The 19,173-nt window shown below is 38.3% G+C and overlaps 1 protein-coding gene across 4 annotated transcripts in view; it reads left to right on the forward strand.

The window, feature by feature from the left end:
- Window positions 1-19,173, forward strand: part of abr (ABR activator of RhoGEF and GTPase) — a 106,829-nt gene that overhangs the window by 37,728 nt on the left and 49,928 nt on the right. For 3 of the 4 annotated variants that reach the window (XM_056745348.1, XM_056745349.1, XM_056745350.1), the window contains exons 3-6: window positions 7,811-7,909; window positions 9,598-9,783; window positions 13,667-13,774; window positions 14,553-14,613. In XM_056745348.1, the coding sequence (XP_056601326.1) occupies window positions 7,811-7,909; window positions 9,598-9,783; window positions 13,667-13,774; window positions 14,553-14,613 (454 nt within the window). Of the gene's footprint in view, window positions 1-3,489; window positions 3,823-7,810; window positions 7,910-9,597; window positions 9,784-13,666; window positions 13,775-14,552; window positions 14,614-19,173 lie in introns of those variants that run through there. The other variant, XM_056745351.1, reaches the window with a different exon arrangement.

Consider the following 19,173-nt stretch of genomic DNA (forward strand, 5'->3'; position numbering starts at 1 on the left):
TTTATTAAAGCTGGAGCATCTGTTAGGAGGACTGATGACAGCATGCTCTCTGCTTATGAAGTTTGCCAAGACACTATTTTAGGATTTGCTCTATTCTCTCGAACAGATCCTGTGTACCGTATAAATGTTTGCTCGGATCTTATGTCTTATTTGCGTTATGTGCTGTTCCTGTGCGTTCACAGCGCCACCGTCGAGAGCATCAAAGTGTCCGAATGACGCGATTCGGCGGCAACCACGGCTTGAGAGGATTCCCGAGAACACAGCCTTGTAAACGTTGGTCTATGTCAGAGCACCAGAGTGTCCACAAATATTTCTACAGCGTTGTTGGCAGGGTGGCCAGAGCGAATTTTGACACACTCAACGGCGGCCGTGTGAACGCACAGTTAGGATTTTACCGGCTGTTCTCGAGGATAATGTGAGAGTCTGAGTGCAGTTTGTAGTCGTGTTCTCAAAACATGAGGCCTTTGATGGAGATGTGAGCTCTCTCGGTCTCTCTCGCTGTTTTGTTACCAAATCATTTGCATATCTTTGGGCTAAAACTGTTTACTGAGCCGGTGTGATTCAGTATGCTGAGTAATGTAGTGCTTACAGTACACTGTACATACAGTAACACAACCTTTCAAAACCTTTGAACATTTATTGCCATTTTTTTACTTAATTGATGTAATTTTAAGGGAAAATAGATCATTTTAATGTTATGAATTACTTAAAATGCATGGTGTTTACGGGTTATCCAATGCTTTCTGCAGTCTTCATGTATATGAATATCTTTGAGTGTTTATCCATAACAGTGAAACCTACAGATCAGTGTCTTAGTGGAGAGACGGCTGCTGAAATTGATTCCATCACAGATAAAAATGGTTAAAATATATGATTGCATTAAATATAAACCAGGCAGGATTTAGTCAAAATAATGAACGAACAAGAACTTTTATCGACGAACATTTCATGAACATTGTGTAATAGCCTTTTATATTAACTTCTGAAAGTTGAACAGAGGTTCCCAAAAGTCACAGTTTTACCCTAGGCTCAGTAAAATACTAAAAGTGGATTTGTTAATACAGTATAATGTAATATTTTGAATTCATTATTGTTTGTATTATTTAAATATTCTATTCAGAGTGATGGCATGGTTAGTGCAGTTTATGCAGAGGTGCACCTGTGTTTGCTCTTTTGTCAAATTAAGGTGAACCGAATTCACAAAAATGACATTGGAATCAAAATAAAGTATGAAGGTTTTATTCTGTAGAGTTCACTCATACTTAAGTGTCCAAATGCCGTTTTATTTGTGGAGAGTGCTCTTCATCAGCTCACCAGTGACCATAAGATGAGATAATGTTAAAGATGATGACATCATCACTACTCTAACTTGATCAATAGTTCTTTCCACAAAGTTGTTTCATTATACATCATGCTGTTCTTTAATGACGGATGTGCTTTTTTGTATGACGCATTACAGAGATTTAAACTGACATTGAGGTGTTTGTGTGTTTGTCACACCCATTATACGCATGCCTGACTATTTCCATCCGGTGACACAAATCATTTGAAGAAAAACTAGAAGTTAATGGAGCGGTATTCCGGACGGGTCTTAAGCCTAGTTCCAGACTAACTTTAATGTTAGAGGTGTCTTGATCAAAAACAACAAATGTTTTTTTTGTAAAGTATGTTTGTTGAAGCCACTTAAATGTCCTAATTCAACTAAGATCTTGTCCTGGCTTGATCTAGTTCTTGTCCAGAAAACTTTCCTGTAGCGCAGTTGTTAGAACACAGCGTTAGCAACGCCAAGGTCATGGGTTCAATCTCAGGGTTTGCACATACCCGGAAACAATTGTGTACTATAATATAATGAAAGGCGCTTTGGATAAAAGCGTCTGCCAAATGCATAAATGAATGAATTGAAACCGCCCTAATGTGTCCAGGTTTTAACTTCTGTGACATTATCGCCATCTAGTGGTGGAGTAGATGAAGTGCGGCCTCGCTGTGTTAGCTGCTATGATTCTGGTTCATTACTGATACTCCGAAAAAACTACATGCCATTTTTATTTGCCAGATAAAATCTAATCTATCCAGCTGTAAAAAAAGCATATGTAATTTTCTTCGTATGTGTTATGCCAATTCTGTGTGTGCTGTTTGGTTGAAAGTCGTAATAATTGTTATAGAAATAAAAAAAAATGTACCCAGGCACCACAAATGCCATATCATAGTGGTTGTTAGAAACCGACAACTGTTTTCTCAAACTTTTGGTTGATAAAGAGTAATACTTATATTATTTTTTTACACATCAAATTCACATATCATTTGTAAGATTTAAAGATGTTTGTTATTGTTTATAGTCATGTGCAAAGCAATGAAACAGATTTGTCAAACATGTATAAATGTTTTATTTATCTTATATTTTCCTCTGTTTGAGCACGAAAGCTCCTTTATTTTTGATAAGCATGCAAAAGTGTTAGCTTTAATTCTGCTGCAAACCGCTCTATCACACACGTATCTGCTTTATAATACATTTCCAATATAGTTAATCCATGTTACCACCGACAAAACAAGCAGTCACAGAAAAACTTGATGTTTTTATTCTTTAATATTAAAGAATATTACACATTTCTCGACTCACCCGTATAGGTATGTATATTTGCTCCAGCACTGCTTCAGTGTTTTTTTGTAACTATAACGGATCTGAGAGAGCAGTGACCCTGTTCATACATTAAATAACATTTTATAGCACATAACACATCTCAAACATGACTGTCAAGTGGGTACAGTCACAAAGACCTCATGAGAATCTCTTTCTCTCGCCCTCTAATAAGATCTTATCTTGCGAGCATTGTAGTGTGAAGAATAAGAATCCACAGAGTCTTGCATCATATATCAGATTCTGACATCACTTCCTCCCCCAAACTCTTCTTCAGGGGCCGCAGCTTTTGTTTGTTCACGTTGAATAAATGAGATGTTAACCATTCGTCATTCATCTACATCAGTTCTCATCGAGTGAGAAAAGAGAAGCCAGAAACATCAGGGCGCTGTGGCATCATCAACTTCACATCCTCTTTTAAACCGTCAGGGATTCCTCACATTTAAAAAGATCTTACTTAGATCTTTATGAACAAAATTACACATATGAGATGTCATTTAACTTCCTGGTATTCTTTTTCATCCATTCGCTTTTTTTGTGTTCGCTCGATGACTGGCTTTTGGTTTAGTTGTGTTTGTGCGTAGACCAGATACTATTTCCAGTTTGCATTTTTGAGATCTTTAAAGGCCAATATATGTTCATATTTGGTGAATGCACCAACAAAAAAAAGAGAGAGAGCCCTTAAAGGCCAGAGAAGGAAACGCTAGACACACTTTTAACCCAGGACACCCGGAATTGACACACACCAGGAAGACAGAAGCGCTTTCAGGGGGCGGGACCACTCTCAACTCAAGCCTCTGTGTGTGTGAGGTGTGTGTGTACGGAGGCGGGCCGGTCGAGGTTAATGTGAATGTGTGTGTGTGTTCAAGAGAGAGGAAGCGAGCCGCTGTTGCTCTGTTTGTCTGAGAGGCACGACACGTTTCTGATCCAAAGAAAAATAAAGATACAAAACAACTGGACAGAAGAGGTCCGCTCACAGCTGAAGGGCCGATGTGGTGCGGGCGGCACATTAAAACTTGAAGAGGAGGAAAAGAGAGAGAGAGGGACAAGAGAGATCTGTTAGAATGGAGGACGATGAGGAGGAGGTGCTGGGGCTTCTGGACAAAGTTCTGGAGGATGAAGATGTGTTTGACAATGACATGGATTTGGATTGTCCATTCACACCAATGGACGACAGGACGTTTAAGGTGAGCGAGAGAGAGAGAGAGAGAGAGAGAGCAGCAGCAGCACTTCTTCTGTCTTCCTCTACTGGCTAGCTGACGGAGTTTTTGCTATGTCTCAACGGCTAAAAATAGTGAGATGGAAATTATTAAACCTATTTTAACACGTGGCGTTTTTCGGTGTGTGCAAAGCTTCTGTGCACTCTACCGGTCTTATTTAACATTTCTGCAAAGTGTCCCCTGTTAGAGATATTAAAGGAACGGTTCACAATGAATGTATTCACCCTCATGTTTGACTTTCTTACTTCTGCAGAACTCAAAAAAAGATATTTTGAGAAACGTTGGTAACCAAACCACCCTGAACTCCATTGACTTCCCCTGAATAAACTCAAAACCACAGAGACATTTCTCAAAATATCTTCTATTGTGTTCCACAAAAGAAAGAGTTTGCTGTACCTACTTCTGCAGAAATGTGTTTCTTTACCAGATTTTGCAGTGGTCTTTGTTGTTTTTGTGTAGTATGAGCTGTATGTCTGATTTGTGATGTCTTAATCTCCATACTAGTGTGCGGTGGGCCACGTTGCCTGTGCTGACTCAGACACAAACAGCAATAACTTGACTTTATAGCTGTCATTAACACAATCTGTGTATGCTTAAGAAGCACCCTCACTTTCAGAGCCCACCGTCTATAAAATCTATGATCTTAAAGGGCCAGATCACCCAAAACTAGACACACTCTGTTATCATATATGGTGTCTTACACATGTGTGACCTTCTGTGTTTCTTCAAGAGATGTTAGGCGGAATAGTAACACTGTTGGTTGTTGTCTGGGTTGAGACAATTTTCTGTGAATATTAAATATATTGCATTTTTAATAAAAAATTATTTGGGGATGCAATTAATGATGTGTAAATGATGACAGAATGTTTATTTTTGGGGTGAACTGTTTCTTTAAGACATTATTTTGTAGTAAAGAAACGGAGGTCCGAGATGAGGAGTAGGTCCTACTTTACTCGACTACTTTGAACATGAACTTTTTTCAAGAATATGTAAAGTAATGTGTTTGAATCATGGCACCACGATGCTGTAGTGTTGTTGCTACGGTGTTTCTATTTCGGGTTTAGGATGTTCGGGGTCATTGAAACGATGTGCTGGGAGGTTGCTAGGGGTTTATTACATTTTCATTGTATTAATAACATTTTAACACATTACGTGTCCTTTTGTTTTGATTTTTGTTTTTTGATTTTTTGTGTTAAATAAATAAAAGAACAACACAAGGCTTAGTCATAAATAACACAAAATAACACATAAATAACACAGCGAGGAGAGATTGTGTTTTGAACAGTTTTTAGAGAACAGCGCCCGGAATCATAAGAAGCCACATCGGAAATTCTGGAAGCTAGATATGAATCAAGATGTTGATTCTAATTGATTTCAAGAATTTTAGAAAAATGTGAACACTCAAAAGATGGCTGAAGTTGTTTAAATTTATTTTTCGAATAACATGAGGTCTTCCTCTTTTCTCCTCACGTGTGTTCATTTTTTTGTATCTGAAAAAGTTGAATTGTGTTCTAGAGGTTGTTCTTCCTGTAAGGTCACTTATTCGTCGCTCTCGCTTATCTTATCACTATCAGCACCAACCATCGTACATGATGTCATAGCTGTTTATTTACAAGTCCTTGTATACAAAAAGCATTTCGATATTTGAACCTTATATCAAATTGAAAGTCATTGCATTACATAACAAACCAGGGGACGTGTTTTGAAAAGAACCAAGTTTGTTTGATATCGTATGATAAAACGATAGATTTATTGCATGAATTTCCATATAAATAATGCTATGAAGTGCATGTGAAGGAACTGACTTCATACATTCGCTCACATAATATTAAGTCTCGCTGGTTCACACTTTGCAAAATGACTGGAGCATCTGTTGTTTAGGAGATTACATGCGTTTGAGACGGGGTTTGAAGTTTATTACGTTTATTTCCAACCAGACGATGAGAGAATGGATCTATTGCACAATGTAGTGTTCTGGACAAAGGACTGTTTGTGAGTGAATTACAAGTGCTTTGGTGGATATATTTGGCTGTTCTGTTTTCATGTAGTTAGTCATAAGGGTGGTACTTCCTGTCTCTCCTGTTTATTCCTTTATAAAATCAACATTTAGAAGACTTCATAAGACGGCCGAGCCAGACAGCTTTTCATTTGTCCTCGTATGGTTTTAGTGGTTTTTAGGACAGACAGGGTCGAAGTTTTTACACGTACAGTTATTGTTTTAAAATTGCTTTTAGGAAATCAAGTTATAAGGCAGCTGAATGTGTTTTAAGATGTAAAATGTGAAGGAGGGATTTGGTGTAAAATGTCAAATGGATTTCTCCTGAAGGTTAAAGGCTCCTTGCACTTTTCTTGATGTTTGTCTCAATGCTTGAGTTTACACAGGCTATCTGTGCCTCTGTTTGAACACACAGACTGAACTCTGTGCCTGGATACTGGGTGTGTCTCTACCTGAGAAATTTCACACGCACTCTCAGAAAGAGAGAGTAAATAGCAAAAAGCGAGATATTTACTCAGACTTTATTAGTGTTTTATTTTATTGTCTGTATATATATTTTTTATTCCCTCCTCTCTCTCTCTTTAAATGTCTGGTTGTGTGTTAATATCTTTATATTTATTTTGTATATCTCACAACTTAAAAACAAGTATTACAGAAAATAAATTTCTATTTTTCTATGAAGTTTGTGTAGCGACACGTACATGCAGTCAAATAATCAAGGTGAAATAGGTCCGTTTGAGTTCGATCTAAAATGATAGAAACTTTTTTTTAAGGAGACATTACCTGCTGGTCTTGAACACTTGAAAACGATTTTTATGCATGGTAGTCTAAGGCAAAGCAATTATTAGATCATTTAGTGGTTTCCTGTTATTTGTTTGGTGTGAATGATGTGCGCTTTGTTTGGAATACATTTACTCATTCTTACATCAAGTTTATTATAGTTCACTTAAATAAAATAGTTAAACTATCAGTGCATTTTTGTTTATTGAAATGATATAAAATACTACCCTTTATATTATTTAAAGTACTTAAGCTAAACGAAAATTAGAAATGTTGTCTCAGGAATAAATTGAAATATGTTTAGGCACTAAAAATAACAGAAAATAATAAAAACTAAATTCGAAATAAATTAATACTATTTAGCAACATAAAAAATAACAAACAAAACGACAAAAGCACATAACAAAATAGCTAAAATATTTAACTAAAATTAACATAAAAACTAAAAACAAAACTTTAGTGAATGATTCTTCTTTTGTTCTAGACGAATAAGACTTCATTTGTGACCCTGGAGCACAAATGTGTAAGAGCTTTCAGGTTCATCTAATATCCACAACGTCATTACAGCTGTAAGCCAAAAGAGAGCGTTAATTTAAGGAGTAGGACTTGATTTGGACAACTTTAAATGCGATTTTTTCAAAATTTAGATTGTTTGCACTCTCAGATTCCAGATTTTCAAATCGTTATATTTCGGACAAATATTGTCCTTTCCTAACAAACTACACATCAATGGAAAGGTTACTCATTCAGCTTGATATGTTAATCTCCGTTTCAAAAGGTTCACCCTTGTACTGGTTTTGTGGTCCAGGGTCACATTTATCGTCTTTGTTAAACTTTATGTCAGTGATCAACAGTCTTTCAATCGTGAAAACAAAAGCATGTCAACGCCCAAATCAGAGTTTGGGACTCAAGATCTTTGGGTTTGGGATTTGTGTATCTTAGCATCTTATGTCTTAAACATGACATCCTGAGGGAACAGCTGGTGGTTGGAGGAGACAGAATATTATTTGATGTATTACAATAACGCAGTTATTGCTGTAGCTCAGTTGGTGTAATATGTGAACTCCAAACAAACAGATGCTATGTGCAGAAATTTTGTTTCAAATATGTGCATGTAGTCATATGTCATAAGTCTAATGGCACATAACAAACTCATGTGTATGTGAATCTGTGTTGCAGGGAAACATGGAGAAAGGTCTGGAGATGAAGAAACTGGTGCTGTCTGGTTTCCTGGCCAGTGAAGAGATCTACATTAACCAGCTGGAGGCTCTTCTGCTGGTCAGTACATCTGTCATAAACCTCTCACGCATCAGTCGTGTATTTGTGTCACACTGTTAGCGAGGTGTTCTGAATCTAAAGGTGAAAGGGACAGTACACTTCTGAGTTCTTCTATTTTCCTCTTCGTGTTTAAAGCAGCGTGGCAAATCTTCATGTTATGTCAATGAATCGTGCACGTAGAGCTAATGAGTGAGCGTCATTCACTATTTATAGATAACGCTAAATCTGATGTCGGTGTGTACTTTGTTCCTCTTTTGTTTGAGCGTGTCATTTCCCATCTTGTTTTATTACTTCAAAGCATTCATTATTTGACATAACATATCACACCGGTCAAACATCCACTTCCATAAGTGCCCCAGTTTCTCATTATTTCTTCTTACTGTCTAATGGGAATTGAATCAACATTGGGTTTCTGTATGCTACGCTAGTAGTGATGGGGTGGACACAGAACCGAAATGAAACCAACGAAAGCTTCCACTGCTGTTTAGCAAACCGAATCAGTCGCCAGACACTGGGACACAATAAAATCCTTACAAAAATGTAACAAATAAAAACATGTAATTTCATAAGCATGCTCGGGAGAAGTCAGTAGCTGTCGGCTTATTCTAAACTCAAAGCGTCTTAGTTAAAACAGATGTGAGTAATTGTGCAGTTCTGCTCTCTGCACACTTCCTGTCCAAACATTACTCGGCACGCTAACAAAAAAGTTGCAAAAGCCACTGCAGGGCTGGATATATAAATAATAGAGCGGATCTTCTCCAATCGTTTCTGAAATAAAACAGTAATGACTCAATAAGCTGCTATAATAAGATTCATTTATGTGTCTTGGGGTATTAAAGGGATAGTTCACCCAAAAATAAAAATTGGGTCATAATTTACTCGCCCTCAAGTTATTTCAGACCTGTATACATTTAGGGCTGTGCAATTATTAGAAAATGAACCGTAAACCTCAATTTTGGCTTTCAATAATTACAAAAACAAAATAATCTAAGTAAAACGATTATTGTGACGCATTTTGTAAGGATCCTCTCTCTTTTCTTGTGGTATAAATCCACAGCGCACCCCTTTCCTTATACGTGGTTCAGCTGTGCATTTATTTTTCAGTTGAATTCACAGTTTTAAAGCCAAGTTTTTTTTTTTTTTAATCCCCCTTTTATTTATAAAGGGGAAGTTCTTCTGGACCAGCGTTGAACCAGCGATGTCATCCCAAATTTATAAAACAAGCTAAAATGTCTAGTCCAGAATGTGACCGATGTCAACTTTATGTTCATTGTGTGCACAAAAAAAACGTGAACTACTCCTTTATAGACCTGTCTTTGTTATCAGATTTTCAATAGGCTTTAAGTACCAAAGAGTGGACTCTTGTACTACCCTATGTGGGTCAGAAAATAACCGCCGTGAACTTTCACACAGTGTTACCAGCACTGGTGAGGAAAGGAAGTCTAATACATACATACATACGTTAAGAAACTTTCTGCCGCTCTGAAGCCGCTTTTGGATGGTGTGAGCGTGAGTTTCCTCTTTTCAGCATTTTCCCATAATGCATTGCAGAGTTATATGTCATCAAGACAAACAGACCACAGAGGCACTTCACAATACTCGTTTCAATTCTCATTTTCCATGACAGGTTTCGTTCACAGCTGTCCTCACAGAATGTCACATCACAATGTTTCTTTCTTCTTCCTCAGCCCATGAAGCCACTGAAGGCCACGGCCACCACATCAAAGCCTGTGCTGACCGTTGAGCAGATTGACACTATTTTCTTTATGATCCAAGACATCTTTGAGATTCATAAGGAGTTTTATGACGCCATGTCTCCCAACATTCAGCAGTGGGATGAGAAAGTCATCGTAGGACACCTCTTCCAAAAACTGGTGAGTGTGAGACGGCACCGGTGTGTCCCCATAATGAAGTCATTTGTAGGGTGTACTGTCAGTTTTTTGTAGTGTGTTTGTTTGTGGTTAACAAGAAATGTAGCGTTGAGTTGAGCTGTCACCTCATGAAACGGCATGCTAAGCTCTTATTGGCTTTTTTTTTGGTCATCCATTAAAACAAATCCATTCAAATGTGTAGCTTCGCCCTTTTACTGTTGAAAGCCCTGATGGGATTTTTTGTCTTTTGGAACCTAGGGACGGCCGTTAAAACGGTTACGATATGTATGGACGAAACACCTTTATGTGTTAGGTAATAATGATAGAATAACGTTTGATGCAACACTCCAAAAATAGACATGAAGTTTTTGCATAACAACCCATGCGCAGTCACTGGATCATCAACATTCTTTTATTTTCTTAGACTGTGCGAGCATTTTTTAAGAACTAGCCTGCATGTAACCTGCCAGGTTTGATTTTGCTTTTACAGAGAGATAGTTACTCGTGCTATTAAATGTTCAATCAACGACTATTCATGCGTGCGCGTCCATCAAGCGTGCTTGACACACATCCCACGCATTGCACATCTTCATCACGAAAGTTTATTAATTGCATGCATTTTAATGTTCTGCCTGTTTAAGCTGATAAGCAATTTGACTCACAGACAGTTTGTCTGTCTGAGCCATCTTACGCGCATGCACAGCGAACAGCGCTACTATCAGCTATTTAACTGCAAAACGGCACACAAGATTATGCAAAAAACACACAAGGTTCACATAAACACAGTGGCTAATGTTATAAATGAAGTCAACAGCATTAGCATTAGCTCTTAAAGTGACAGTAACCTAATAAATCTGTTGCTGTCTCTGTTATAACAAGTCTGTTTATTACCAAAACACTTAACAGTAATACAGTCAAAATAGGAGGAAATGTGAATAATACAGCGGTAAAATCAAACCTCATTTTCTACTGATCTTAATAAAGGCTTTTAAACTGTGTGAAGAATTATCAATATTGAATAATATGAAAGATGATAAATGTTTTCGCAGTATCACCCAGCCCTATTCGAACCGAAAAGTTAAATTTTTCCCAAGCTTCACAATTAAATAACTTTTGTGCCCTTGCACCCAATACATCAAGTGTCCTGGTATATGAATGGGTTTGGTGATTAACTAAAATTGAAGTATTTGCTGAAAATCCTCGCAATGCAGTCTTCATTCTCCATCTGTTGAGACGGGACGAGAGAGCGAGAGAGAGCGAGAGCGAGAGAGCGAGAGAGAGAGAGCGAGCGAGAGAGAGCGAGAGAGCGAGAGAGAGCGAGAGAGAGCGAGAGAGCGAGAGAGAGCGAGAGAGAGAGAGAGAGCGAGAGAGAGCGAGAGAGAGCGAGAGAGAGCGAGAGAGAGCGAGAGAGAGCGAGAGAGAGCGAGAGAGAGCGAGAGAGAGAGAGAGCGAGAGAGAGGGAGAGAGAATGAGCGAGAGAGAGAGAGCACAGTCTGAGATAATGTCTCAATATGTCCAGTCTTGTTCAGATGATCTGTCCCGCCAGATGAAAATTAATGATTCCTCTCTATTCAGACCCCTGTGTGTGCGTGTAATTGTGTGTGTGTTTATCGATTGTTCATTTAAAGGCACGGCACGTGTGCGATGCCCGCAGATGCTTTCTAGATGGGCAGCACACAACTGTAGACACAGCTGAAAAGAAAAAGAAAAAATGACTGTTGTGTTTTTTCGTGTATGTCCTGAAGCCGGTGTTTGTGTGTTAGGAATGAATTTGCTGGAGTGCAGACTGTAGGTAGTTTACTCATCACGTCCTCCTGATAAATGTGCAATAACTTGTGTTATTGTGAGACGCTTCATGTCTCTCTGGGTTCTCTGACGCTGCTAAACAGATTAAACGTCTTATAAAGCCTGGATGGTCTTTCTTAAACCTGGTTAAAGGTATTTTCGGCGTCTTAATGTGCTAATGGATGTTTGTTGCAGGTATCTTTTGCAGGTGTGACACAATACTGGATTTCTGCCTTTTATAATACTTTTATATTTGTTTTCTTATATTTATGGGTGATACACGCGTATGCATACAGTATATACAGCCGCTGAAAGAATTTTAGTGAATATGAACTTGTTTTCTTTGCAGTATTTGAGGTCTGAAAAACACAGAGCATCTTTTCTGTTATTTTCACCTGTTTCTCCAGTTTTTATTTTCTGCAAATGGAAACAAGATTTCTATTTTAAATTTGGGAGAAATATTGTTTGCAGTTCACAGAATAAAACAAAAACGATCATTTTACCTAAACACAGACCTCTAAATAGTACATTTAAAATCATTAAAAACTAATCTTGAAATGGTCTCTTATTCTTTTCTGCGGTTGTCTATCTTCTTTTATAGGAAAATGAAAAAGGCAAATTATATTATAGCGTGGGTTTCATTTTAATATTCATAAAAGAAATCCATAAAAATGTCAAGTAATATGTCAGGTCAGGAGCATTATTCTCACACAATGTTTTCTTCCCAGCATGCATTACTCTTCGGTACAGGTTACAGTTCATTTATCCCATTTATGAAACGCCAGATGGCAGAAGGTTACGCAGCAACACTTTTCTGAAAAATAATTTTATCCGCTTAACACCACACTGTGACAATCATTCAGTTAGCAGATGGAGTACTTACAGCTCCCCCCGACACTTTGAAATACATCGACAGAGATGCACGAAACAGTAATGACAGCGTCAAACATGTTGGGCTTTTGAACAGAAGGGAAGGTTTAGCATGAGCAATAGAGTTTCTCTCCCTTAGACAACATTCTCTCACTCTCCCACTTCTCTTCCCACAAATGTCTCTTCGTCTTTGTGACGTGTGTGTGTGTGTCAGCGCTTGTTCAGGGATGCGCTCAGTGAGTCATAGAGCTCGATACGGTGTTGCTAAGCGACGTGTTTCGAACCTTGACCAGGCAACGGGAGAGAAGAGCATGCTGGGACGGAGATTGAGAACTCTGTGTCGGGTTATTCTGTTCTTGCAGCAATCATTTTAACATTACAGAAGTCGGCATGAAGGAGAACAGTGTATGGGTCATGAAAGATATTGAGAGGGAAAAAAAGTGAGAGTTGGAAAATCTGTGATGTGAGGAGTTTCATTTAACTTTGATGTCTTTCCGCGGAACCTCAGGTTTCTGTGTATCTCTCATCCTGAGGTTGAACCCAGGTGTGTGCGTGACGATCGGACATTGATAAATTCTCTGTGAAGTCTAGAAATGATGTTGTCATTCAGTCTGTTTCATCCGTCTGTATCTCAGAAGTTCTTCAGTTTCTCATCTCAGGTTTTCATCCTCACCTCTCTCTTAGCATTGTATTCTGTTGGTTGTTATGTCACGAATTCCACAAAAATATCAACCTTACCACGAAAAAAAACTTTTACCAGGGGTTTTAACTATGGTAACAGCACAGATTTTAACAGTTGGTGGTTCAAATACCCTTGTGTGGTCGCTCTTCAAATTTGTAAAGCATTTGTTTTATTTTTAGTGCATGATTTTTCATAGTCAGGTAAGTGACATTTTCAGGATAGTAACAATTTTATGTTCTATGAAGAGTCATCCCTTCTCCATTCATTGTGTATTATTGCTTCAGGATTGTGCATTATATTTTAAAGAAGTCCTACAAAGTTTATCTCCTCTCAAAAACTACATCTTTTTTTTGTCACACTTTTTTTTAGATATTTTTTTTTCATAGACTGACATTTTTTTATGTTTAGAGTCTATCAACAAGGGTTCAGTAAAATATAAAGAGATGGTTCAATAGAATCGTAACATTCATTCTCTGAGCATTTTTATGTCACGTCCATAACGCAAAATGTCACGTCCATAACGCTGGAATTGCCCCTCTCATTTCTCAGGCCAGTCAGCTCGGTGTGTACAAAGCCTTTGTGGACAACTACAAATTGGCAGTGGAGACGGTGGAGAAATGCAGTCAGGCGAACGGCCAGTTTCAGAAGATCTCTGAGGTGAGCTTGTCAACACTACACAGCTTAAAGGTCCAGTGTATAAAAAAAGCAACATCTAGTTGCGAACTGCAACCAATGGCTCACTCCACCCCTTCCTTTTGAAGCGTTACAGTGGTTGACACAGGACTTAGATGTCGCAGCATTTTCGTTTCTTTGCCAAAGGATATAACGTATTTACGAAACGCGCTCTGCAGAGCAGTGATGTTCTGATGTGACAATAAAACAAACAAGTTTATTTTTAAACTGAGTTATCCTATTATTTTTGTGAGGACTCATAAATAACTATAAATAACTAATGTTAGGGAAATCGGTTTATGTTTTGTCAGGCGTTTCTGGAATTTCTTTTTTAAACATATATATCGACCGATATATCGGAATATCGGATTTTTAAATCACCAAATATGTGTATCGGAATCGGCTTTAAAATTCCTTTATCGGTCGGGCTCTAATAGATATGTATATTATATTGCAGTTATGTCAGTAGATCCTCCTAAATATTACATACCGGACCTTTAAGGAAAAGTTCATCTTGGTACATATAAAAAATTTCACAGACACACAGAAGTATTTCCACATCACATTTCTTTTCATTAATTTCATATCGGATGTACGTATGTATAGACAATTTATAGTATAATTCGCCGTGGATTAAAGCACCTGCCAAATGCATAAATGCAAATGTACAGTATCAGATGGTGCTGTGTGAAGCAGATGTGGCGTCTTTGTATGGATTGTCAGGCAGTGTGTATTTATAGCGAACACTCTTGTCTCTTGACAGAATCTGAAAGTTAAAGGACCTAAAGAATCCAAGGACTGCACCACAAATAACACCATGGAGGGTAAGAGAAGGATTCATTGAGTGAATGCTTGCGTATGAATGAGCGCAGTGTCTCTTTAAGAGTGTCTTCTGCATCCTGCTTGTGTATGCAGCGTCCACAACTCAAGTGTGTGTGTGTCCCTGTGAGATGGAAGTGTGCGAGTCTCTCTCTCTCTCTCTCTCTCTCTCTCTCTCTCTCTCACACTCTCACACTCTCTCTCTCTCTCACTCTCTCTCTCTCTCTCTCTCTCTCTCTCTCTCTCTCTGGCGCTGTGTGTGTGAGGGATAAAAGCGGGTGCAGAATGAGAAGTAGTGCGAGTGCAGTTTGAGGACTGAAGGAACGGGGAAGTTTATCATGGAGGTTCTGCTGGTTCTCCGTCTCTGTTGTAACTGCACTTACGGTAACTGAAGCGCTATTCAATGCATTGATGGGCAGGTTTTCTGAGGGGTGCACGAAACTTTTGATGCTTATTTCTAGATTGTTCTGTGGTTTGGCTTAATATTGATTGACTTTGGATGTGTCCTGGCTTTGTGTGCAGCATTTTTGATTTGATGGAGAATGATCAGACGAACTAATTTGAATGAGATCACCATAAGTTCTGGATGGTTTCCGTTGTTTTACAGTTGTGCAGGTTTTGCTGTGATATTCTAGTGGGGCTATATGACTAAATCTAAAGAATAAGTGCAAAACAGTTGTTCACTGTGCAACACTCCAAAAAAAGAATAAAAACAATTATTTGAGTTAATGTTGACATATATGTTAGTTTAACTTAAAGGAGTAGTTCATCCTAAAAAGAAAATCTTCATTATTTACTCTCATGTAATTCCAGTCATGTATGACTTTCTTCGGCAGAACACAGAAGATATTTTCAAGAATGTTTTGACTTTATTGACACAAAACCACAGAGACATTTCTCAGAATGGTCACTTTTGGGTGAACTACCTCTATAACGAATCTGCTTTTTTGGACAAATTGTGTGTCCTTAACATTTTGAGTTTGTGTCGTTAAGATCAGTTGGCCCGTTATCTACATAGATTTTCAAAGCATGTCGTCTTCGATTTGGCTGATCATCGCTCAAATATTGTAATTGATTTAATTGCTTCGATCCATAAATATGTCAGAAGACCAAGCCACCAAGCATGACTAATCGAACTGAAATTACAATCGGATTTTAGTAAATAACTAAATGCTGTGACATGAATAGATCTACAACAATGCACACTTTAGTTTTTCTCAGAGGATCTCTTGAACGCATGAAGTCGATCTCTTTTGGACCTTTGAACCAAAACTTATATTTATTACTTTATTTTATTTTCCGCCAAAAATGACTTAATTTAGTCACTTTGTCATATAATACAAAGTAACTGTGTCCTGTTGTGAATGACAGCAGACTGCCATCTGAATTTCTGAATTTTTAGTTCACTGTACCTCGGACATGCCTGTCACTCTGCATGCATTTTCTTCCTCTTTCCATTCCAAGGTGAATGGAGGATTATTTCCCACAATGCACCAGCTGCAGTCACCACAGCCATAGATGATAGACAGATGAAGGAGCTCTTTCAAGTGAGCAAGCTGTGGGGAGAGAGAGAACTGATCAGACGAATGGATCTGTGCACTTTTTCTCATACAGTCAAATGTTTATCTATTCGATTACAAACATTCTGATGACATCATCAAGTAGACTCCAACAATCAGTTTCTGTTGAAAACAGATAGGAGCTGTCCTCCGCCGTGCACCAGAACCTCAAGGAGGGGTTCTCCGATTGATCGGTCACCAATCATTATTGGCTGCTAATCGCTTTAAATAGCTTGATAGAGGATCTCCATAACGGCTGATCAAAAGAGCCGATCAAATGACACAAAGCGTGTGGACCGTAGTGTGTTCAACTGATGCTCTGTGCAGATCAAGCGGTTTATGAGGTCTGGACTGTTCAGCTAAATCACTCAGCTGTCCGTTGCCTGTCACTCATTTTTGTTGCAGTCAAGTAAACTGATACGCATACACACTGTGGATAAATTTGGTTTACCAGAGTGATAATGGCATTCTAACAAATTAACCCCTGAAAAATGCAGATTGTGACAAAAGCATTTACCAGAACTATACGCAGTGTGAACACAGCCAAACTCAATAACTACGTGTTCATGACGTATCTTTCCGTCTGTATGCGAGGTGCTAGAAAACAGCATTGAAAGAAGTCTTTCCTTTTGCAAATTTGACATTTGACAAAAAAAGACAAGTCCAAAATAAACCTTGAAAATACAAATAATGTACTCTTATAACCACAACTGACCATTTTTAACACCTAGGGCCCTATTTTCACGGTCTAAGCACATGGTATAAAGTGCCCAGTGTGTGTCAGAATCATTTTTTACTTGTTTATCGACGGGAAAACGTTCAGCACGCCCAGATGCATGGTGGAGATGGTGGTCTAGTGGGTTAAACCACTGAACTAGTAATCAAAAGGTTGCTGGTTCGATCCCAGCAGCTACCACCAGTGTGTCCTTGAGCAAGACACTTTACTCCATGTTGCTCCAGGGGGATTGTCCCTGTAATAAGTGCAATGTAAGTCGCTTTGGATAAAAGCGTCTGCCAAATGACTAAATGTAAATGTCTAAAATGTCTAAACGGGTTGTCCTGATTCTCTTAATGAGTAATTGCTGTTTTTTGGGAGTAACGTGCAGTAAACCAATCAGAGTCTCATCTCTCATTCTCTTTAAGAGCCAGTTGCGATCGCGCCATGGCGGATTCGCTATTTAAACGGCGGACTTTGCAAAAGCAAAGACTGGACGCTTCTCCAGAGAGGAAGGGCATCTGCAGGAGTTTTATCTTTATGTCCACAATAATCATCTTTTCCATTGTAGTCCATTTATTTTTATATTTGTCAAGTTTAGGGACTGCTGCACTTCCCTCTGTGTAATAAATAAAGTGCGTTGTGGACCCGCCCAGAGGCACATTTTATACTAACGCGATCTTTAAATAACAAAAAAATACCGCGCCATTGACTTTAGACCAGGTTTGAGTTGGTCTATGGCATAGTATATTTTCAGTTCCTGAAATGCCAATGCGCCTGAAAACACCTCTTTTTTAGACCAAGACGCACGCCCACCAGCGCACAAATGAGCGCAAATGAGAAAAAATGAAAGTGCGTCGGGCTGAAACTAGCGAAAACACATTTGCTGCGCCTTGCCCCGCGTGTATGATAGGACCAATAAAGTTTCGGGCTTTATAATGTAAGACCAAACACAAAAGTGGTTAAAAACAAGTAAACATGGCAACACTGCAAAATAGCGCTCTCTAACAAAACACACTGGTCTGTCAGAGGTACTTTAGTTTAATTGATGGAAAAAGCTAATTTATGAAAAATAACTGATACCAAACGGGTTATATTCTTACAGCTGCGAGACGCCAGAACGTTGCTATGGTTACTAGTGTGTCAATCATCACAAATGCCGACACATGGAACTATCAGGGCATTCACTCCCGCATTCAAATGTGGTGTCATTGTTGAAAGTTTGCAGTTTGGACGTGTGTGTTTTATTCAGTTGTTTTCTCATAATTGTTAAAACAAGAAAGCAATGTTATAATTTAAGATGTTCCAATGGCTGCTATCATTCCTTTCTTAAAAGGGAGATGTTGTTATACACTGTTCTTTAACTGTTTAAATAAATAATTCTGGCTGGTGTGACAGGAATCCTCAAGCACTGGGGTTTTCAGAAGAGCACTAGAACTTGCACTTGAATGTCTTACGTGAGTGCGACACATATAGCATCAGCCCACAGCAGTTGTCTCCAATATCTGTTGTCTTGTTTCTAACAGAGCAATAGTTTTGCTGTCAGGACCGCTTCAAATAAATCATCTCCAAACACCTTCTGAATCAACTGCATGTGGGTGGTTTGAGAAAATATACAGCACAGGAAAAGCCAAATGTAAGAAAGGTTTATGTGTGTTTATTTTAATACTCCCATACCAAACTATGTCATACTTAAACTCTGACTCATCCATGAACGTCTTGTTAGGTTTCTTATGTAACAAATGATGTGATCTCAAAGGTGAAATCTGGACTATTTTTTGGTTAAAAATAAGAAACAGTAAGTACATAAAAATTCATTGTTAAAGACTTTCACTATATTAATAGGATATGTGACAGGAAGCTTTGAATAATATTTTATAATGCTGTCGTGTATGAAGTGTCCTTTATTTTATTATTCCATTCCATTCCATTTCTACCGCTTATCCGAACTACCTCGGGTCACGGGGAGCCTGTGCCTATCTCAGGAGTCATCGGGCATCAAGGCAGGATACACCCTGGATGGAGTGCCAACCCATCGCAGGGCACACACACTCACTCATTCCCTCACGCACTCACACCCTACGGACAATTTTTATACTTTATTTTATTAGTTATTATTTTCCTTCTTAATAAATGGTCAAAACATGACATAATTTAATAAGTTAAACAAAGATGAGGATAGAGAGATGGCAATGTTCTGAGTACCCGGAGTGCAATATTTTATTTTATTTGATATTATTTTCCTTCTTAATCAATTGACAAAACATGACATAATTTAATTAGAAAAACAA

Source organism: Triplophysa dalaica, chromosome 4, assembly GCF_015846415.1.
Source record: "Triplophysa dalaica isolate WHDGS20190420 chromosome 4, ASM1584641v1, whole genome shotgun sequence".
NCBI lineage: Eukaryota > Metazoa > Chordata > Actinopteri > Cypriniformes > Nemacheilidae > Triplophysa > Triplophysa dalaica.